The sequence below is a fragment of the Lepisma saccharinum genome, chromosome 22 (genome assembly GCF_977018435.1).
Source record: "Lepisma saccharinum chromosome 22, izLepSacc3.1, whole genome shotgun sequence".
Lineage (NCBI taxonomy): Eukaryota > Metazoa > Arthropoda > Insecta > Zygentoma > Lepismatidae > Lepisma > Lepisma saccharinum.
This window is the reverse complement of record NC_139250.1, coordinates 8,934,580-8,958,649: the sequence shown is the minus strand read 5'-3', so window position 1 is coordinate 8,958,649 and position 24,070 is coordinate 8,934,580. Positions and strand designations below refer to the sequence as shown.

The 24,070-nt window shown below is 37.5% G+C and overlaps 1 protein-coding gene across 2 annotated transcripts in view; it reads left to right on the top strand.

The window, feature by feature from the left end:
- The window catches only part of Psa (puromycin-sensitive aminopeptidase), a 208,557-nt gene that overhangs the window by 7,866 nt on the left and 176,621 nt on the right, over window positions 1-24,070 (top strand). Inside the window, exons 3-5 of one of the 2 annotated variants that reach the window (XM_083144000.1) lie at window positions 4,958-5,108; window positions 10,892-11,189; window positions 15,410-15,558. In XM_083144000.1, coding sequence (XP_083000126.1) covers window positions 4,958-5,108; window positions 10,892-11,189; window positions 15,410-15,558 — 598 coding nt within the window. Of the gene's footprint in view, window positions 1-4,957; window positions 5,109-5,169; window positions 5,321-10,891; window positions 11,190-15,409; window positions 15,559-24,070 lie in introns of both variants that reach the window. The other variant, XM_083143999.1, reaches the window with a different exon arrangement.

Sequence of the window (24,070 nt, the reverse complement as noted above, 5' to 3'; positions counted from 1 at the left end):
TCAGAAAATCACTATTCTGCGTCACAGCAAATTATGAAATAACAGTAATGTATATAGTTCAAAATCACAGCACCGTTCTCTGGTGAATATACTTATTATTTGCACTAAATACATTAGTTTATGCTCGATTTGAAGTGATTCAAACTACACACAAATGTTATTGTTACATCTCTGGTTGCTAAGCAGCAAAACAGCATACTATTACATTTCTTTCTTCTCTGTTACACATAAGAAGCGATTATACGTTTTACACAATTTGAAATCAGTCACGCACTTCACATTTGGCGGGATTGTAAACCGGCGCAGCCATTGTCAGTACCTGTTACTCGAACTAGACTCCAAGTAACAATGATGAATGGCTGTGAAACTAAAGCGGAAGGATGAAGGTCAAAGCCAGTGATGCCAACGTACGCACTAAAACATCACCTTACTGCCTATACGGGCTGTAACCTTTGTTTCTGGATATGCCTCGTGAATGATGTCATTCGGGTTCTCTTGATTGGAGAGAAACTTTTTCTCCTGGTAAAATTTTTGCAAAAGAGCACAATATATGATACCCTTCTTTTTTTCCGAAACTTTCCTCATTTTCATTGACACTTGTCCCACTTCACCACAAGCAGCATGTCAGTTATTCACAGTTTTATTCACAACTTCTATCTAGTTCACTAGTGGCACTCCTAGTTGTTCCAGAGCAGCTACCTAGGTATAGCAGTAGGAAGAAATCCCAAAATTGTTTCACCATTTTTCAGGAAATATACTGGGACACATAATTGTAAGAAAAAATCAACAACTTGAGTGAACATGGGAGTAAGGACGAATCCACTTCGAAAATGGCTGTATACAGTGAAATCTCGTTTTAACGTTTTTCAGGGAACGAAGTTGATAGAACATAAAATTGCTTCGTTGGGAAAATGTAAAACAGGGGAACGAATCAGGGTTCCACTGTATACCTTGAAAAAGCGAAAATATGCTGAATATGACCGAAAGACTATGAACATATGCTCTATCATGTGGAGATGGCCAAATATGACACGCACCTTCTGCCTTTGGGGCTTTATGTTAGTCTTGTTATAACCCTTTTATCGGACTTCTCAAAGGCTTCTAAGGGTTAGTAGGACCAAGCCCTTGCGAGGTCTGTGGTGTAGGATTTATTTTTAATTATCACCTATGTAGGTTTGAAATTAAAGATCATTAAGACCTTTCACTCGAAGATTTATTTAAACTGCTGATGTTATACAAGCACTTTTTCAAACAGACAATTCACCCGGTATAACTTGTAGGCCTAAACCTATTAGTTATACCGAAGTTTATAACCCTGGTCTTTTGATGATGCAGGAGAACACCTTATTCAGAGTTGGTTTGTAGAATATCCGCCAAAAAATGGAGTACAAGTACACCAGCCAATCCGAAGATTGAAGCAAGATATTCCCCAACGTCCCCTGAACCATCAACCTTTCGGCAACCAGGAGAATGTCCCGTAGACTTACAAAAGTCTAGCTCTTTTATATCATAATTTTGTTTACAATTTACCAAGGTTACTACATAGTTGTTTAGTATTTCTATAGTTTCAACATTTTTTCCTGATTTAAGTTAAACAATTCATTTCCTATTGTAACATTAACAATAACACATTTTTAAAGAAAAGATTCCAACATAGATTAATATAATACAGATTGAATAGTTCTGTGCTTTGAAAAAGTATGTGTTGACAGGGGCGACACAAATATGTCCTTAAAAGTCATCTTAATTTAATTTGTTTCTTCATAATATGAATTTCAATATATTTAGGGAACACATCACCCTTAGCAAGAGAAAGAAAATACATATGCTAAGTTATGAAGCCCTAATTATAACCAATAGGGATGTGCCTTACTTTACTGTATCTTGAGTATCGTGCTTGTTTTTTTGTTTTGTTTTGTATTTTTATTGGTATTGCTTGTCAGCCACTTTTGGCTAATAGTGATGATGATTAGATGGAATTTATGAAGAAACTGTCACAAAGAGCATGCAGAAATTTCTGTGATGAGAAAAATTGAGTTGTGTGAGCACCAACAGGCTATTGTGTTTGTTGATGGGAGTTACATTTATTGTAGGAATTAATCTTGCAGCAGTTATCAAGCTTTGATATTTAAGGGCTGATGCTCAAATGAACACCCTTGAAAATTTCAATTATTTAAAAAATGAAATTGACAGTTTTCATTGTTTAATGTGACAAAATTTATTTCAACATGTGGAAACCACGGAAAACCATGATGTTTAGCTCTAATGTGTGACCAGGGTTTGTCTATTTCACAGTTCTAAAATAATGTTGTGGGCACATCATCCTTCGCATAGAAGTCGAGTCTCTCCATTTTTTCTGGTCTTCCACCACCCCTTTCTTTCCAATCCTTCTCCTAACACTCTCCGCTATCTGCTCTTTCCACCAACATCTTGATCTTCCCCTTGGTCTTATTCTTACTCCTTGTGCATTGTAAGCTCTTACTGGTAGTCTTTCTGCATCCATCCTCTTCATGTGTCAACCATCTCATCTGTGCCTGATCTATCCTGTCCTGAAGCTTCACCACCCCCACTGTCTGTCGGATCTCATCATTCACACTTAACTCCAAAATTACGAAAGGAGACTCACAGTATATAGACTGTCTCAACCTTAAAAGTCAGTATGAGTTAAATGGGGTGCGGCATTGCCAGATCAACAAACAGAGTCGAATTGAGTCGCTGTTAATCTCTAATGATTGCGACAAATTTACCTCCTTAATATCGTACAGGAAATCTTCAAAATCTATGTATTTTGGGAAAAACGATAGTTACCTCAAGATTTGCATGTAAACGTTTATATTTTGATGTAACTATTTACTATTTTATATTTGCATTATATGTGCAATTATTGTGTGTTCTTTACCTCGAAGTTTACCAATTCTGTATCTTTTTAAGCTTCTCTATAGAAATGTGTAACTTACATGCAATCCACAATTATCACACAGCACGCTGCACTTCCTATGAACCGGGGCATCTCCCTGCAACTTAATTGTAACCTCGGCGGCATGCGATAAATTTTATATGCAAGACAGCCCATGTAAACAAACTACGATTGCGCAGTAAATAACAGTGCTGTGGAGTAACAATGCATTCCAAAAATAACTTCAAACAATGGTCAACACTTTTCTCGCTTGACCTGCAAGTGTATCGCGACAAACCGAAAAGTTTCTCGCTAACCAACTTTTTCGTGTTACGGTTTAATGATTTATACAAAATATCCAATATGTGTATATATATATAAATAATTCTCTTCGTAAGCAGATTAATTCACTCAGGTGAAGAATATCATATCTACAAATACCATAGATCCCATAGAAAAAAACCTGGTGAAATTGTTCAAGCGGTTTGATATTTATGGTTTTTGAATTATTTACTAGAAAATATAAGAGATTAAATACCTAAAAAGTATCAAAAATTCACAACTTACGTGAGTGAGTATGATTTTATCCAAACTACGTTTTGGAGGTCAATACTTCCTCCTTCTTCAGGTCCACATGAATTCTAGACACCAGTCATGGTGTCACGTAAAAAGTGTTATTTACGTGTTTGTAACCACTAATACATTGTTGGCACACTTCTTTTCTTGCTCTATATAATCAATCGGCCCTTTCTTTTGAAATGCATATCCACCTAAGCATATAGCGCAAGAGATGCATTAGGTAAGAAGAATTCAATCCATTTAAGAAATGTCTATTTCTAATAACATGAGAATATGGAAATCTGTGCTGTACCCAAATTATGTCAAGCACAGAAATCTTGAAAATATCCTTAGATTCACTAAAACTGAATTAAGTTCTGTTGCACACCAGTCATCTGAGAGTCAAAGAGTACAGTGAACTAAATGAGGCTTCTGTGTGCTGAGCTTCAGCTTTCAATCTAGGTAAGGAGATTATAGTCCTCAGTTTTTGTTCCTTTTAAGTAATGAGTGAATTAGATTTAAATTTGGAGCTAGGAAATTTTTAACAGACATATTTTCTTCTCTTGTTATTCTGAATTTTGTTCTAGTTGATGCATGATGGACAAAAGCAGCGTAGCGTAACAGTATGTGCAGATTTGTCTATGCTACAAAAAAAAAAAAAAATTAGTCAAATCAACCCAAGACCATTAACTGTTTTGGATCCTGTAGAACCATTTATAAAAATAAATTGCAGAATGTTGCACTAAATTAGAGGCTGTTTTCAAAAATCTCAGTTTGATAAGGTTATTGACAAATTTACCGATTAATCTGTCCCATTCATACAGAGTGCCTTCGATGGACCATGTTAATGTGACGTCATGTTGGAAGATTGAGTCCAAACAAAGTGGTCACTAGTTTTTCTCCTATTCAATGCCATTGAATTTTCCATCAGAAGGGGTAGCTGTAAGAATTATGACAGTAGTTATGAAACAAAATTGTGATGCATATCATACATCAACGTAAAGATGAGATTTTGGAAAATTTGTCGATATATTACACATACCCTGCAGAGGAGAATGTAAAGTTTAAATGGAGTAGGATATTTAGTAAAGCAAATGCTCCTAATGGCGTCTGATTCAGAATGGCGCCACTGCAGTCACGTAAGGTTGCTGGTTTCCCATCATCTATAGCAGCAAGGTACTTGTAATATATAGACGTATTCTCTGAAATCTCATCCTTGCATTGCTGTACGGTACACACCACAATTTTATTTCATAACTGCTGTCACACTCATTGAAGCTACCCCTTCTGATGGAAAATTCAATGGCTTTGAATAGGAGAAAAACACATGGCCACTTTCTTTGGACTGAAATCGTGCTCTGTTGTCTGCTGTGACGTCACCACTAATGTGGTCCATTTGTAAATAAAAGTTGCGTGAATGTTTTTTTATGTGAGAATTTCACTGTTGATGTAAGAGATAAATTACGGTGCCACCTAGTCTTACCAGTCATCTGATATTTTTAGTCTGGAAGATGGAATTTCATACTCAGCAGTCACACAGCTGTGCCCAACAGATGCTCGCAGGATGTTCCCCTGTTGGGACGAACCTCAGGTCAAAGCTGAGTTCTCTATAACTGTGATTGCACCACGCCAACTTGTGGTCCTTTCCAATATGGTGAGTACATGTGTTTCTTCCTTCAGACCTTTTATGAGCGTTTATTTCTTGTTTGTTTCAGCCCAGACAGAGAGGAACTCTATGCGGGGGTGACTCAGTTTGAAGCGACGGACGCTCGGAGGTGCTTTCCTTGCTGGGACGAACCGGCCATCAAAGCAACGTTCAACATAACTCTAGTTGTTCCTAAAAGCAAAGTAGCTCTCTCAAACATGGTAAGTTTTGGAGTCAATGGAAGTATTTTTTTTTGCACAGTATTGTAAAACCCAGCAATTTGAGTAATCTGTCGTTGTGGATTTTTTTTATTACTTTGTGTGCAGTATTACGGAGAGAGCGAAATGAAGTACAACTGTCTCAAGTCTAAAATATTTATTTACAGCTTACATTTGGCAATTCGTAGATACGGTGAGGGAAAGTTCCCTGTACTCGTTACAGTTTGACATGTAGACAGAGAAGGGATTTGGAGGGTGATGTGATCAACACCACACTGCTGTCACTTTTACTTTCCAAGGTTGCATCCAGGTCCCAGTTTGTTAGATGTTGGGTGAAGATTAGAACCACTTTATGCAGGGACAAGGTTAGAAAATTTCCCACATGTCAATTGGATGCTGTACTGGCTGGACCAGTGATGCTAACAGTTATGTACAGGGTGATGATGTGTGATTAAAATGAATTTCCTCCGCTATAAGATAAAATGGCAGCAACTTTTCTTTGCTCATTAAGATGTTATTTTCTTGCTATGAACTCTCAAAAATTTGGAATTTTATGACAGAGCACAACTTGTTGTTGTTGATGACCTTCCATGTCCGTATTTTTTATTTTAAACCAATGTTGTAAGTTTTTGATGTTTCCAACTTCTTTGAAAGCCTGAAGAAGGACTAAGAGAATGGTCTAAAACATTGTGTATCAGCCACAGAACTACTTGTGCCGGCCCCTGTGGCAGAGTGGTTAGCACATCATGCTACAATGCCAGGAGTCCCAGGTTTGAATCCTAGCCTGGACGTGGATGTTTGTGTGTGTCCGTTCATCAATTTCATCATATCATCACTCATCCACGTCTTCGCAAATTAGCCAAAAGTGGCACAAAAGCAAATTAATCCAGGAACTGGGTTGAACCGATACGTGAATATTGCAATTGTAAAAATTCAAAGTGGTTGAGAATATCAATTTTAATATGTAAATTTTCCATTCGCACTGTATCATACCTAGCTGAGTTTTTCTTTAAAATATTAATGATATGACAAAATCGTCCACAAAGTTCTTCCCAAAATAAAGAAAACTATGAATTGTGCATAATTTCCATGATAATTTAGACTGTGAAATATTTTTTTTGTTATTGTATAACAGTGGTTATGCATACATTCAAGAACATATCAACCATACATAAATTGCATTTTCTATTTTATGATTTTGCATGAAAGAAGTGTCAGATATGATGTCCACAACCTAAAACTTTTGTCATTGTCTGCCAGAACTATATACAAGTGGCTACCGTGAACCATGTGGTTGCATATGTAGAGAATAAAATTCCATTGGTGGGGGAGGTTCTCAGCATTGGAATGATGTCTCAATGAGCAAGACGTTAAGACATCATTCTCTGCATGCAGTTTTTTTTATTGCATCGTTGCATCCTGAATATAGATTCTTCTATTGTTTTTGCACATCATTCATTAGTCAGTATGGCACAGAATTGTCTCAATTTTTGTAACAATGTGCATTACCAGTTCTTTATTGAATCTAAAATAATAACTGATGGTTCCATGGTAACAATTAAAAAGTACTACAAGATGTCCAAAAACCAATAAATCTGATGCTTGATTCAGTGTAATAAGATTGTTAAGTCCTTCATAGACAAACTCTTTTTTTAGCAACCAGTGTGGTGAGTGGTGCTTTTATTAAATTTTTTAAAATTATTAATCAGTGCATCAATTAATGTAAGTTTAAAATCCCACCTTTCTTTGTGTTGAAATTACTTTTCCGAAATGATATCTTTAGTCAGTTTTACAAACATAATGTAGTATGGGATTCTATGACAGCAACTATAAATTATGCTTAAAAGATATGGCAAGTATAACCTGTGTTGACAGAAGCAAAGATGTGCTTTGAAAAACAGGCCAGAATGTAAATATGACAATCCATAATTATAAGGTTCATTTCCTTGAATGCAGCTTTCAGAAGTTACAAGTGGCAGGCAGTATGGGGGTTTCACACTGAAATGGCAGGGCAGGTGACATGAGCATCTACTGGCTGTAAAAAATCATTTCCATTGCATTCTCGACCAGCAAACCGTGGTGACTATTGAAATATTATTTCGGTTAAAAAGGTTACATTTATTTCAGAAGGTTTTGTCAATTCACTCTGAAAGCTGCCTAAAAATATCAACTTTTCATTACACACTTCGCTGGTGAATTACCCAAACGCTTGACACTTGGTATAAAGTTTAGGATTCTCATAATTTGTAAATTGTCATCAGACTTTAAATTGTGTGCTATATTCGATGGTACATATTTCTACCTGTGCTGTACATTGGCACAGAATACGAAAGACCCAAGTTTGATACCTAGCTGAGCCGTAAGATATACTCTACATGTACAAGGTAACCAAAAAAGTTCTTGCCGTTTTTGATCATCAGAGACAAAAAGGTGTGAAAAGAATGTCATATACTGTTAGTCCTCAAAGTAATCCCCATCAGCATCCAGCACCTTTTGTCAACATGCCTCCAGCTGTGCAGTGCTCTTTTGATAAATCTCGGGGTCTCTGACGGAAAGAAGTTCGTGAGTGCTTGCCACAAGTCTGCCTCATTTACAAAGGTGGTTGTCCAGGAAATGGAAGAGGTGATAATCTGTTGGCTCAAGGTCTGGAAGTAACGTGGATGGCACAGTGTCTCCCAGCCAAGTCACTATATGGTATCCTTGGCCACCTGCACCACATGCAGCTTGGCATTGTCGTGAAGAAGCAGTACACGCTTGCGATTAACCAATGCTGGCTCCTTATGCTTCAGTGCCTGTTGCACACGTTGCAACTGCTGCGAGTAGAGGTCCCCAGTGATGGTTTGGCTTGTTGGTAGCAGCTCATAGTGCACCACTTGGTGACTAGTCCACTGTACAGAGCATGATCTTGCATGGGTGTGAAGGTGGTCTTGTGGTGTGAGGCACAAAGTCCCGTGTTGACAACCAATGTCGGGCACACTTGGGAGTGTCATATAGGACCCACGTTTCGTAACTGGTGAGCACTTGACCGAATATGGGTGTCTTGCTGTGCCAAGAAAGAACGAGAAACAGGCTGTCACTCGTTGTTGCTTCTTGCCTTCTGACAGTGTATGAGGTACCCTCTTGCTCAACTTGAACGTCTTTCCTATGTGATGCAGGTGCAGTCTGGCTGTTTTATCGGAAACCTGGAAGTGGTTGGCAAACTCACAACGTCTTAGGCTGCTGTCCTCCTGTATGGCTCTCTGCAGGGCTTCATCATCCAGGACCTGTGGTTGGCCACTGCTGGGTTCATCACAAAGTGACAGATCTCCCAACCTGAACTTGTGGAACCAATTCCTATTGGTGCGTTCATTCACAGCATTATCCTCAAAGGCTTGACATATTCGGCAACTTGATTCCTTTCCGGACAAGCCCACCTTAAAGTCACAAAGCAGACAACCCCAAACGAGCTGCTTCAACACTTCATTTCTCTTCGCCCCTGCTCAAGCTATGGCTGCTATGAGTGCGCAATGTGTCTGTATTGGGCAAGACCAATGTCCCCACTCCCACCCTGACAACTTTTCCGGCACGTGGCACACATATTTTCCTGTGAGTGATCACTTTTTCCTATGTGATGTTAAAAACGGCAAGAACTTTTTTGGTTACCTTGTAATAGGTCATTTTTGAAAAGAAAAATAAATCTTGTCTGTAGCTATTGTAGATGTGAATGGTAGTTTTCCAAACTCAGTATTCAACATGAGTTATTGAGTTTCTGGTATATTTTATTGAACTGTAAAATATCTGTCATGGGGAAATTGAAATTTGCTTCTCATACCATGTGCTGCTTTTTACACAACAATATGCGCTTGCTATTTATTATTGCAAAAGTTGACCATGAGAATATGCATTGGAAGTCCATAGCAGTGAGTATGAAAGTGGCCTGCCTTTAAATAAGAATATTTGTTTGGTAAAGGCAAACACAGTCTCCAATAAATTATTACAAGTTACATTATGAATAGGTCAGATTAAGTGATACTCCATTGGTATCAACCAATATGAACTTGCTAGTTCAACAGTACAATTATTATCTGATAATGACTGTATTTTAGACCACGATTGTCCTTTTTTTATTTTTATAAACACAATTCATAAATCATATTTCTTATTATATCTGGAGACTTTTCCAAAGCAAAATCTAATCCACTGACATGGTTACACTTGAATGAAAGAGGTTAATGAATTATATATGTTGTACAAGATACACTTGCAATTTTATGTCAGATTGATACAATATTGGTTATTGGTATGGCCAAGGGTAGAGAAAACTAAAAAAAATCGTCCGCTTGCCCCTTTTCCTAAGCTTTCTTTTGTTTTCCTTCAAATACTGCTTAAGAAAGTCATGAATCCAAATGAGATAAAGCTATGCATTTTGAAATGTGATCTTCAAACATTTAATTTATTATTTAATACAAAATTGGCACCTTACTTGTTCCTAATAAGAAGGGTAATGGAAATTTCCATGAGCAAACTTGAAATATTAATAGAAAATGTTAGATGCATCCAGAAAGTAAGTTTCCCTGGGGTCATGCACAAAAAGAACACATTATTTCATTCAATGATTTATTGCCACAGATACAGCACTTGTCCAGTTACTTGTCAACATAATTCCTGCCGGAATTCAGGCACTTGTCATAGCGTGGGACCAACTTCTGCATACCTGTGTTGTAGAAGTCCACCGCTTGGGTGCCGAACCACTGTGTGACAGCCGTCTGAACCTTTTCGTTGCTGTGAAAATGTTGACCGGACAGGAACTTTTTCAGGTGCAAGAACAGGTGGTAATCACTGAGAGCGAGATCTGGGCTGTATGATGGATGATCAAACACCTCCCAACCGAACCTGTCCAGAAGGTCTGCACTGCACCTAGCCATATGCGGCTTTGCATTGTCGTCATGCACATTTTACCGGCCTTCAGTAAATGTCCTGCAACAACCACGCACCATCTGCTTGCTCATGACGTCTGGCCCATACACCTTGCACAACTGATGATGAATTTCGATTGGCTGTATGTTTTCTGCGTTCAAGAACTTTATCACCGAATGAACCTCGCATGCAGCGGGAGATGATGGAATAAGAGCCGCCATGTTACATTGCTGCCGCAACACTGCTGAGGACTTTCGGGAGGTGTCTTCTAGGACATTCACTAGCCAGGGCATGTGCCTCTCACGCATGCACAAAACCGGTTTCAACATGCATGGCCTGCCACCTATGGGCGAGTGGGAAACTTACTTTCTGGATGCACCTAATATATGTATTTTTTATGAACTAAATTTGAAAATTCAGGCACCATGGTGACCATATGTCCTCCTGGGTATCGGTAAATTCTACATTGGCACTTTTTTTCATATCATCAGATATTTAGTTTTTATCCCTTCATATTATATATTTTGGAAGGTATCTATCGGGAGTGAGCATATACATTTTTTTAGTTAGCAATAGTGTTAATGATTGATTGAGGCTAGTCTTATTACTTTAGTGATTGTTGCCTTCCAGTATGATTTGTAGTATTAACTGACATATATGTGCTTTTTTTATTTTCAGCCTGTGATAAAGGAAGAGCCTCATGGTGAGAATCAGGAACTGCGGAAGGTGAAGTTTGATACAACGCCTGTAATGTCCACATACCTAGTGGCTGTTGTGGTTGGAGAGTATGATTACATTGAAGATCGTTCCAATGATGGTGTTCTTGTGCGAGTTTACACTCCGGTTGGAAAGAAGGAACAGGGGAAGTTTGCTCTGGAAGTAGCTACAAAAGTGTTGCCTTATTACAAAGACTACTTTCAAATAGCATACCCATTGCCAAAAATTGACCTTATAGCCATTGCTGATTTTTCTGCTGGTAAGTTCTTAATCAAACAACGAAAGTGACAAAACATATTTATGGTGGTAAAGAAAGGTTTTGATGCAGAACATCTATGTTCTTAACCACTGTTAATATGTTTAATGTATTTTATATTTATGATAAAGGTGGTGATGTGGACATTAGCAAAGAATTTCAAAACTGAAACAGATTTATGAAAAATAGTTACTCTGGTGTAAACATAAAAGGTGGTTTGTGTGTTTATTTTGATTGTATAAGCTTAAAAATGTTTTGGGGAACAAGGATGAAACATTACCACATTAGTTTGTAATATTCTGAATTAGTTAAATCAAAGTTGTTTTTTTTTTTTTAAAATGTCAGTTGCATAAGTTACATAGGAACCATTTTCTTTCCCCTCCATGACTTTTTCCTCTGGTAGCATTACTACTTTCTCCCCACCATAACGTGCATCTCTGACACATTGCTTCCTTTTCCCCCACCATAACCTCTTCCTCTTGCACATTACTTTTTCCCCACCATAACCTTTTCCTCTGGTACATTACTTCCTTTTCCCCACCATAACTTCTACATCTTGCACATAGGTTTGCGCAGACCCTCTGATTAGGGGTGGGCAAAATCCTTGATGAAAGTTGTCTGGAAAGAAAAAAACTAATTTTATCTCACTGTTTAAGTTTTATTGCATTGATGGGTGCGTATATAATACATACATAATCAATTCATCCACCCCATAACAAACCAACAGCAGAAATCATATAAATTGTTTCTCAAATGTGCACGCTCATTTTCCCCCAAACAATTGTTAATGCATGTAACAGAAATCTGTTTAAGAGCAGTACTTCTCTCCCTGTTAATTTACAATGCATTATAAAAAAGAAATTGCGAGCGAAGTGAGCTAGAAAATTTTACGAAACTTATTTTTATTTGTATGAAATTTGAAATCGAGGGATCAATTGCAACACTGTGTCCCCCCTGCAATGCTCTTGGCCATCTGGAAGAAATAATGCAAAATTGACGGGAATACAAATTCCATCTTGAGTATCCTTTTGTCCTGCTACTCTTATATTCTGCTAATCTTGCTTTCCTTTACTTCCATGTTAGCCCCTATAAAATTGATTTCCATCCAAGGATGGGGGCCAATGCCCCCTGACCCCCCTGTGATTGTGCCAGTGCACCCCCTTCCTCCATAGTTGTTTTGAACTTTCATTGGCTTGAAAATACTTCATTTTCTTGAAGAGCAGAATGTCGTTTAATAAAGGTGATAAGATTTCTCTATCCTAAGTTCTAGGTGAAAATATAATAATATAGGGGTATGAACGTCTGGAAGGGGGTCAACGGGCCACATCTTCCTTTAGAAACTGAATGTCAACCTAAACGTACATTTTCACATGTATAATTTGATTTCAGTCATAATAATTTACATTAATTATTAAAATAGGAATGCGGGAATGCGATACTTTCAAATTCAAGATGCGTTTTTTGAGGTGGCAACACTATTATTGGGGTAATATGCCCATGGAAAAATACCTTGCTTGTCCGTCAGTGGAAAAAGTCTGCGAATGTTCATGATTAGGAAGGGGCATTTGCATAACATATGATCTTGCACTATAACATCTTTTCCCCACCACAACTTCTTTATCCTCCACCATTTTCTTTCCCCCACCATAACTTCTGTCTGGCACCCATTGTTTCTACCCTCCACCAAAAGTTTTCCCTTAGGCTCCATTATTTCTTTACACACCATAACTTCTTTCTTCCCATCGTATTTCTTTTTCACACCATAACTTATTTCTCTGACAAATTGCTTCCTTTCCTTAAGTTCCTTCTCTAGCACCATTGCTTCTTTCCTTCCACCATAACATATTCTTCTGACACTGTTATTTCATTCTCCCACCACAACTTCTTCTGGGACTATTATTTTTTCCCCACCATAAGTTCATACTCTGACACTTTTACTTCTTTCTTCACCATGTCTTCATCTTGCACCACAACTTCTTTCTCCCTAATCATCTTCTTTGCCCCATGATAACCTCTCGTGCCATTACTTCTTGCTCCCCATCATAATTCCCTTCTCAGGGACATAATTTTTTCCTCGCCATTTGCATTATTAATTGCTATTTATTCTAGAGAATCAAAATGGAAGTTAAGTGTACTTTAAATATACTGCATTTGCTTCTTACTTGATGAAGTAAATTGAAGTATTCAATAATTTTTGAATGCAACTCATAAAAGTAAGTTATAGCCACCAATTAAAAAATAAAAGTTAATAGAATTAAAACCAAGCTAAACTACTTCTGGCACATTATTTCCTTTCCTCACCATAAATTCCTTCTCTAGCAGATTACTTTTTCCTCACCATAACTTCTAAATTGGGCACCATAACTTTTACCTCTGGCTCCATTACTTCTTCACCCAACATAATTAGTTTATCCTGCACCATTACTCTTTCCCCCAGGACAATATCTTCCTGGGGTGCAATTACTTCTTTCTCTCAATCATAACTTACAGTTTCGCGAATAAAGTAAGTACTAGTTTCTCTGTAATTTTAACTTACTTCTCAGGGACATTACAGGGTGACAATAACTTCTTCCTCTGGCATATTTCCCTACCGTAACTTCTATCTCTGGCACAATTATTTGTTTTCCGTACCGTAATTTCTCCCTTTGGCAACAGTCTCTTTTCTCCATGATAACTTCTTCCTCTGACACCTTTAGTTCTTTCCTCCGTGTTAACCTATTTCTCTGGCACCATGATTTCTCCCACTATTATTTCTACCAAAAAGTCTTCCTCTGGCACATTATTTCTTTCCATACCATAAATTCTTTCTGTAGCAGGCTTATTTTTTCATCACCATAACCCCTAACTCGGGCTCCATAACCCCTAACTCGGGCTCCATAACTCCTAACTCGGGCTCCATCATAACTCCTAACTCGGGCTCCATCATAACTCCTAACTCGGGCTCCACGACTCCTAACTCGGGCTCCACGACTCCTAACTCGGGCTCCACGACTCCTAACTCGGGCTCCACGACTCCTAACTCGGGTTCCACGACTCCTAACTCGGGCTCCATAACTCCTAACTCGGGCTCCACGACTCCTAACTCGGGCTCCACGACTCCTAACTAGGGCTCCACGACTCCTAACTCGGGCACCATTACTTCTTTACCCAACATAACTTGTTCATCTGGCACCTTTATTTCTTTTTCCCACTATAACTACTTTATCTGATACCATTACTTCTTTCTCCCCATCGTAACTTCTCAGCAACATTACTTTTTTCTCCCCATCATAACTTCTCAGCAACATTACTTTTTTCTCCCCACCATGTTTTCTTCCTCTGGCACATTCCTCCACCATTACTTCTTCCTCTGGCACATTCATCCACCATTACTTCTACCTCTGGCACTGTTATTTCTTTTCCCCACTGTAATTTCTCCCCTGGAAACATTAGTCTCTTTTCTCCATGATACCTCTGACACCATGACTTCTTCTGGAAGCGTTACGTATTTTTCCCACCAAAGCTTTCTTCTGACACCATTATTTATTTTAAGTTCTTCCTCTAGCATTATTATTTCTTTCCTTTCATTACTTCTTTTGCCACATTACTTCCTTTTCCAACCATAACTACTTTCTCTGACACTAGTTATTTGCTCCATGATAACTTATTCCTCCTCTCACACCATTATTTCTTTCCTCTACCTTAAATTCTTCCTCTGGTACCATTACTTCATTTTCCCACCATTACTTCTTCCTCCATTACAATACTTCTTTCCCTGACCATAAGTTCCTTCTTTTCCCATTCTCTGGTGCCATAACTTCTTTCCTCCACCATAATTTTTCCTCAGGCTCCAGTACATCATTAGCCACAACTACAACTTCCTCTGGCACCATTACTTATTTCTCCAGCATAAGATCTTTCTTTGACATCATTTCTGGTTGTCTCCACTACAGCATTACACCCTACGTCAGTGTCTTTCCTTGGGCAATTGTTTTTTTTTCTGTACTAGCATCCTTACAAATGTTCGTCTGTTACTATTATGTATTTTCCCACTAATCACATTCTGAGTCACCTTTGATGCTATTTCTGTCACTTACACTTCTTTTATTTCTCCACTTTTTCACATTTTGAGTTTCTTTTCATGCAGTTTTTAAATAAGTTTTCTCTGGACAATCATAAATATTTTTGCCTCAATAAAAAATACTCTCATGTGCAACATGAAGTAATTGTTCTTTCCCTTACAGGTGCCATGGAAAACTGGGGACTTGTTACTTACAGAGAAAACTGTTTGCTTGTGGATCCTCAGAACACGTCTGCCATAAGGAAGCAGTGGATTGCACTTGTTGTGGGTCATGAATTGGCTCACCAGTGGTTTGGTAATCTTGTGACAATGGTAAGCATATTTACCTTATTCATAATCACAGTAACCTTGAAAACATTTTTAGAAATATTTTTTTACATGAGTAACAATAGAGGGTAATTCAAAATGAATGGTGCAATTCTACACAGTTATTATGACGTTGCTATTTATGATAGAAAATCAGACAAGGCATCAATATAAAGAATAACTCTGGAAGTTTTACTCACATTATAAATATTGAACATGGGAACCACGAGTTACGCGGAAAAGGTCCAAACGATAATCAAGTACTTGCTCTACACGAGACAGCAAGTCGTTGTCAACGGTTTTGAAGGCACTAACAATCGCAGTTGTAACTTTGGCAAATCTTTCGGAAGGGTGAAACTTATGCATTGCTACCGAAAAGCATGCGGGAATGTCTTTGCACCATTGTGATTGAATCAATTCTCGATAGCTCCAATACACAATATGCCTTCTACTGGTCATTACCCATTTTGCGACACTGGTGATCCTGGTGGAGCATCGGCTAAGCAGAATAAGCCCGCTAAGTGGGAATAAAACTTCCCTAGTTTTTCTTTATATTGATGCCTTGTCTGATTTTCTATCATAAATAGTAACATCATAATAACTTGTGTAAAGTTGCACCATTCATTTTGAATTACCCTGTATTTATTGTGAATAAAACAAAGATTTCCGTACAGAAACGACATTTCGGGATCAAAAGCGGTATATGAAATGGCATTTTGGTGTAAAAATGGTGAGTTTAAATGTAAATTTGATTTAAAAACTACGCTATTACATAAAATAAACATTTCCCATCTAATAGCAGATTTATGTATTTGGTCTAGGAATTAATTCGTGCGGATGTTACGCACATATTGAAGCTGTAGTTCAAACACAAAATACATAAATACCTTAAGAAAAATATTGTCCATCGCGAGCCACCACTTTCGCCCATCTGTCAGGCAAGTTACGGATTCCGTGGCAAAAGAAGTCCTCATCCTTTGAAGCGATCCAGTCAGAGACCCATTTTTCGTTATCTTCTGAAGAAGTGAACCGCTGTCCAATCAAATCGTTATTCATGCAATCGAACAAGTAGTAGTCCGAAGGAGCAACGTCTGGTGAATACGGCAGGTGGGGTAAAACTTCCCATCCGACATTTTCTATAGGTTTTGACTGGTTTTGCGACATGTGGGCGAGCGTTATCATGTTGAAAAATAAGTTTATCATGTCTGTTCTCCCATTCTGGTCATTTCCTGGCCAGAGCTTGCTTCAAACGCATTAATTGTCGTCGATAACTTTCTCCATTAATAGTTTCACCCGGTTGCAGCAGCTCATAGTACACCACACCTTTCATATCCCACCATATGCACAGCATAACCTTTGCACAGTGAATATCTCGTTTCGGTTGTGATGGACCTGGTTCACCTGGCTTCATCCAGGCCTTTTTTCGTTTCGGGTTCTCGTAATGGATCCACTTCTCATCGCCAGTAACAATGCGATGCAAAAACCCCTTTCTTTTCTGTCTTTAAAGCAGCAATTCGGAAATGGTTTTTCGTCTTTCAACGTCTCTGTCTTTCAATTCATGTGGAACCCAATGTGACATCTTTTGAATCATTCCCATGGCTTTGAGGCGTTTGGAAACTGTTGTTTGATCAACACCTAATGCTTCTGCAAGTTCTTCCTGCGTTTGACATGAATCCTGATAGAGCAATGCTCTCAATTCTTCGTCTTCAAATTTTTTTGGCTGTCCAGGTCGCTCTTGGTCTTCCAGGCCGAAATCACCACTTCTAAACCATGCAAACCACTTCTGACACGTTCGCTCAGCTAGCGCATGGTCACCATACACTTCCACCAAAATACGATGACTTTCGGTAGCACTTTTCTGCATATTAAAGTAGTGAAGCAGAACACCCCGCAAAAACACTTTATCTGGCACGAACTGCGCCAAGTTCAGTTGACTACAAAATGCTGTTGTTGACGCGTCAATCAACTGCCCTATACTACGAACCATGCACGCTGACAGGAGTTTTCAACGCATGTGTGGATACATGGAACTGTGGGACAATACGCTCGTTACGCCATCTCTTGTCCAGGCGCACAAATTAATTCCTAGACCAAATAGTTATCAGAGTATTACGTTTATTCCTGTGTAATGGAGTCTATTCTTGGTTCTCAAATATTTACAGTAGGATTAATCATTTTTCCATGAATTGCATAACTTACAATTCAGACCTCAGAAAGTGTCACGTTAGTAAACAAACTTTAAATTTCATGTTTAACAGTTAATTTTTCATTTTGCATCATTTTGTGACAAAGCATGGTAGAAAAATGCATGTCACCTTTCAAAAACATGATCAATGAACATTACATCATGTTATTTCAAATTTCGTGTTTCTGTGAAAAACGAAATATGCATTCCTCTATCAATAAGCTTTGAAATAATATCACCACTAGTTCATAACTGTTTCCATGATCATTTGTAATTTTTTTCTTGCTACCTTTCATCAGTGTTCAAACTCATAACCCCTAAGGCCGGAATTTTAATACCCAGAGGCGAGGCGTCCGGTCATTGGGAGATGCGGCGATGACCAAGCAAAGTTATAAAAATATTGCATTTTATATATCTTAGAGAAGAAGTAAAAGATAAGTCAGCATACTCGCATATTTGTGCGAAATAAGCCAAGCGACAGCATGGAATAGCTGGAAATATGCAAGAGATTCGCTAATCTTAGCGCATCGAACTGATGTTCCAGTACTACCCATTGCGCCAAATGGCCGAACCCTTGCGTCAAATTTCCCATTGAAGGCAATGGTGTTAGAAGCCCCAGCTCATCGCAGAAGAGGTGCGAATCCATCATCTTTGACGGTGCCGAGAACAGCTGAACCATGGCCGAACGCTTCCAAACAGGCAGTCCAGCAACCTCTACTTTCCCCCACTCTTGAAGGTCTGGGTCATAACAGGCCTTCTTTTCAGCCACATCCTCATGCTTACAGCCATGGCAGGGTTTGTCTGGGTCTGGAGTCATCCAGATTCTTCAGTGTGTCCAGTGGCGTGATCAAGGAGGGGTTGGTGAGGGGTCATAGTCCCTGCTCAGGCTCAATAATCTTACAAAAAAAGAACGTCAAAAGCAGGAAAGGGTGGCAAAATGAGGAATTCAGGAATGACTACTAAAAAATACACTGGCACACTACTGCGAATGTCTGCTATTTCCACTTGTTAAGAGGAAATGCACACATTGATTATTGAACGATAAGAAATCTGCTTTGGGTCATTCCATGTCAAATCATCCAGAATTTTGTGAAAATGTCACCCACCATCCTCGATTTTCATTAAATTCGGCATGCTTATAGAACTTTTCATGCTGATTACAAAAATGACAACTTTTTAAAAATTGGTCAAGGGGTTCAGAAGTTACGAGCTTTTTAAGAACTCCCTGTACGCCACATGCAGCTCCACTTTGAATGACACGCATTAGGTTATAAACGATCGTATCTTCCCTCGGGTTTGCCGTAGAAACTTCAAGTTTGTTTTCTTTTGTTCACAATAGTAAAAGCTTTCATTTAAATAACGTTTCAGATGAATGCATCAATAAACATGTATTTTTATATATAGTTTTATGTATTTTTTTAGAAAAATAAATGACTAACTTCAAGAGCGAATTTCATGCAATGCCCCCCCTTCAATTTCCCCATAATTTTATATGTAGGTAACTCAGAGTGTGTACTAATGCCTGATGGAAAAATTAGGATGGGCGGTTCAGAGACAGGGTGATAAAAAATCATTTGTATAAAATGACATTAAAAGTAAATCTTATTAAAATGCTTATGTGTTTAGCACAAAGCCTGAAGTACATTATGTTTCAAGCTACAATATTCAAAATTTATGTTCACTATGTGTGAATGTAAGCATGGGCGTAACCTGGCGGGAGTAAAGGGAAGCACTTGCCCTATCCCAAATTTATATATTAATTAAAATTTACAAGTTAAATATATTTTGTGATCCTCCTGGCACTTGAGGAAGGAACGAATAAAGAGTAATAATTGTGATTTTTCAAATGTATTTATCAAATAATCCTGGACACTATTTTTATGCGATGGAAAACTTTGTGATTATCCCAACCCGAAGATAGTTTCCAAGTGACACCCATTAAGATAGTACTATTTTTGCTCTGACTGTTAAACAACTAGTGTTTCGAAGTAACTAGTTACAAAGTTACAAGTACAGTTACTTTTTATTTAGGAATTCTAACTGTAACTAGCTACTTTTAAAAGTAAGTACCTGTAACGTTAACAACGGTAACAGAGTTACTTTTTGCAGTAGGCAAATAGCTAAATTGGACAATTCTGTTCCGGACTATAAAAATAAAATATGTACCTTCTCCAGATGCTACGTGAAAGGATTTTCTTGGAATTGCTGGCAAGGAAGCTATGCTTTGTTTCATGCTAAATTTAGAACATCCACGGTTTACTGTAATTCGCTTCTAATTGTATGTGAAAATCCATTGTTTTTGGTAGACTGCTGCGTTCGTTTGGAATGTTGTTGTCCAGCTAGGAAAACGGCATTGTCGAGGGAGTGGATCTTTGGATCTGGTTGAACTTGGAATGGAGGAGAAAGAAATAGGTGCAAGTGGCATCAATTACACCATATTCAAAATAACGTGGTCAGCATACAAATGATTTTTTAAATTATAATCGTTCAAGGAAAGCTGACTGTGTTTTCCATCATTTATTAGCAGTAATAATGTAAATATATGAATACATATTATGTACTAGAAACATAAGCAGAACACGGAAGTCTTCATGATCATTGATATTGTGTAACTTTTACACAAATCAATGATCATTAACAGTATGTTACTGTTAATGTTTAATCAGCATCTCTCATGGTCAGATCACGTAAATTTTACTAGTAAAAGAGCCTTCGCTGCATTACACGCTCTTGTTCGGCTTAAACATTTTCTACCCGTTAGCATCAAAATCAAACTGGTGCAAGCACTTGTTTTTCCACACTTCGATTACTGCGATTCTGTCTATTCCGAACTACCAGATGATCTCGCTCAACGTCTTCAACGAGTACAAAATACCTGCGTCCGCTTTATTTTCGATCTGAAATATAGGGACCATTTATCCGTTTTCTTTACAAAGCTAAATCGGCTCAAATTAATTGATCGGCGAAAGGTACACAACCTCACCCTTCTCTATAGGGCAATCAGTTCAAAGGAACAGGCTTATCTCTCGAGCAGATTCTCAATGCTTTCCGAATCACACAGCCTTGACACCAGATCGCGAGGGAGAACTCAACTACTCATCCCCCTTCATAACTCAAATTTTTATTCAAAATCTTTCACCGTTTCTACTTCTCGTCTTTGGAACTCACTGCCCCTCGAAATCCGAAACTCATCTTCAGCATATGTCTTTAAGACGCAATTAAAACATTTTTTATTGGGCACAAATATTTAGCACATTATATTTTAGTGATAAATTGAATACAGTTAAGCGCAGAAAAACACTGAAAACCCTTATTCACCTTAATATTTCAAATCCCTGACTACTGTCATGAATATCTGATTGTGTGTGTGTGTGTGTATGTGTGTTGTATGCTCGTGAGTATAGGTTAGGTTTTTATTCCCGTATGTATTTTTTTTCTTATCATTTCTTTCTGTAATTTTTTCTTTGTAATTTTATATTTCTCTTTTTATATTTTAATATTTACCTTTCTATGTAATGGTTTAAATGTTGTTGTAAACATGGTTAAGTGGTAGAAAAGGCTACAAAGCCTTAACTTCGCCATGATAAACAAGACGCAATAAATAAATAAATAAATAATTAAAAAAATAAACTCAGTTACTTTCAAAGTACCAGTAACAATAACTGAGTAACTTTTTTAATGATTGACTGCAACTCAGTTACTTGTAAAAAGTAACTTACGGAACCTGTAAATTCAAATTAGTGCATACTTCCTGGTACTGTTGTAGTACTTTGCAATCACTGACACATTGTACTGTGGGTTGTTGTCATTTCACCCTAGATGATTACTAAGAAATTTATGCCTTGAATACTATTTCTACGGAATTGGTACATAATTGCCGTACTCGTTGCTTTATACTATAGAAGTCTATACAAGTATTTTTACTGTTCCAACCATCCCGTCACAATGATATTTTCTGTGGTATGTGGCGAAGAAAGCTCCATTTGAAAAAACTTCAATCAGCTCAAATGTGTAGTATTAATTCTTACTTCATATTACGTATCCCCATGAAGGGTAGCCAAAAAAGAACTTCCATATTGAGATAAAATGCACAAAAAAATGTTCTCGAAGATAAATTTGCTAAACTTGGGAATGTTAATAATGATGATTATATATATAATTATATAATATATAATCATTTTTAAAAAATGAAGACTGTTGAAACTAATTTACACTGGAACGTCGATTTTAAGTTATCCAGGAGACCAAGCTGAAAAAACTTAATACAAGGGAAAATGTAAAATCTTGGAAAATTTCTCAACGATTTGCTATGTTGGGACCACCACGATTTAATGCAAAATGCAGGAAAATGTAAAATCGAGGAACTTAAATCGGGGTTCCACTGTAATTATCACTTGCAAATTTTAAATTAATATATAAATTTGGGAGAGGGCAAGAGCTTCCCTTTGCCCCCACCAGGTTACGCCTATGCTTACATTCACACATAGTGAACATAAATTTTGAATATTGTAGCTTGAAACATAATGTACTTCAGGCTTTGTGCTAAATACATAAGCATTTTAATAAGATTTACTTTTAATATCATTTTATACAAATGATTTTTTTATCACCCTGTCTCTGAACCGCCCATCCTAATTTTTCCATCAGGCATTAGTACACACTCTGAGTTACCTACATATAAAATTATGGGGAAATTGAAGGGGGGGCATTGCATGAAATTCGCTCTTGAAGTTAGTCATTTATTTTTCTAAAAAAATACATAAAACTATATATAAAAATACATGTTTATTGAAGCATTCATCTGAAACGTTATTTAAATGAAAGCTTTTACTATTGTGAACAAAAGAAAACAAACTTGAAGTTTCTACGGCAAACCCGAGGGAAGATACGATCGTTTATAACCTAATGCGTGTCATTCAAAGTGGAGCTGCATGTGGCGTACAGGGAGTTCTTAAAAAGCTCGTAACTTCTGAACCCCTTGACCAATTTTTAAAAAGTTGTCATTTTTGTAATCAGCATAAAACGTTCTATAGGCATACCGAATTTCATCAAAATCGGTGATGGTGGGTGACATGGCCTGGATGAATTGACGTGGAATGACCCCTTTTCATTATCAAAACAACAATTGACGGCGAACCATAAAAGTTCTTACCTTTAAATGCGACAATTGAGGTGTTTTCATTTCAGTTTCGATCATATTTAATCCGGGAGAATGCACGTGGCGGAGATTTGACTGCAAATTTCTACCTTTGCTTGCCCTTTTGCTCATACGAGTTGGTTATTCTTTTTTCACCAACCTTATCTAATTTTAACAGTGGCTTTCTACCATTTAAAAGGCACAGTTCAGTTTCATCTGCGGTGCTTTTGACCGTGTGCGCTTTTTCGTGTTATAGATTTAACAATAGATCTTTATTGGATTTTCCCCTATAATTATGAACCCGGAAAAAGAGGATCAAATTCATAGGCTTCGAGAAAGAGGAACAACGTAATAAAGAGCTTGGAAGGCAATTTGAATGTGTAAGGTAACACATCTTTGGCGGTAAAGAAAGTAAATCAGAAAAGGAAAGAAAATGCATCCACTTTTCACTCTACATCTGCTGTGAACACACAGTTTTTTAATGTGTGGAATATGCAAATGGAATCTTGTTGTCGCTGAAGTGGAAGTGAAGAAGAGAGATGAAATTGATAAAAAAAAACTGGAGTATTATACACCGAAAATATACTAAAATTGTAAATTGCTTGTAGTATCATAATTTTCTCCTCTATAAAACATTTGCATCAAACCTATGTAAAATTATGTTTGTTTCATAATTATATTGTATTACAATAAAAAGATGAACAAGAACAATCACCAATTAATCTTTTGTAAAATCGTGTTTCTTTTGCCTATAAGAAAACATTTTCTTTAAACAGTGTATCAAACTTTTTAAAAATCTCAACAGTTTTATTTATAGTATTGAAAAAAAATATTTACATACAAAGAAAGAAGGAAACAATAAAATACAAGAAAATTAATTTTGAATTATAATGAAACAAACCCAATAGACCTAAATATTCAAGCACAGTCATGCCGTGCGTGCCTCCTCACGTAAGATGTCGCCACCCACGTTCTCCCGGGTTAATAATTCTCATTGTATGGGATAGAATTATGTTTTTTTTGTATTCTTAAGGTCTGTGCTATGAGGTTTTACATTAAATTGGCAATGATCGTGGTGTTTATTGCAGAGATATATTGTACCTCCTCCCCTCCAACCCCATACCGTTGAAGGATGGACACTCACGTTCAGGAAATCTTGCGATGACTACGTAAAAATGTCACACTTCGCCACTGTC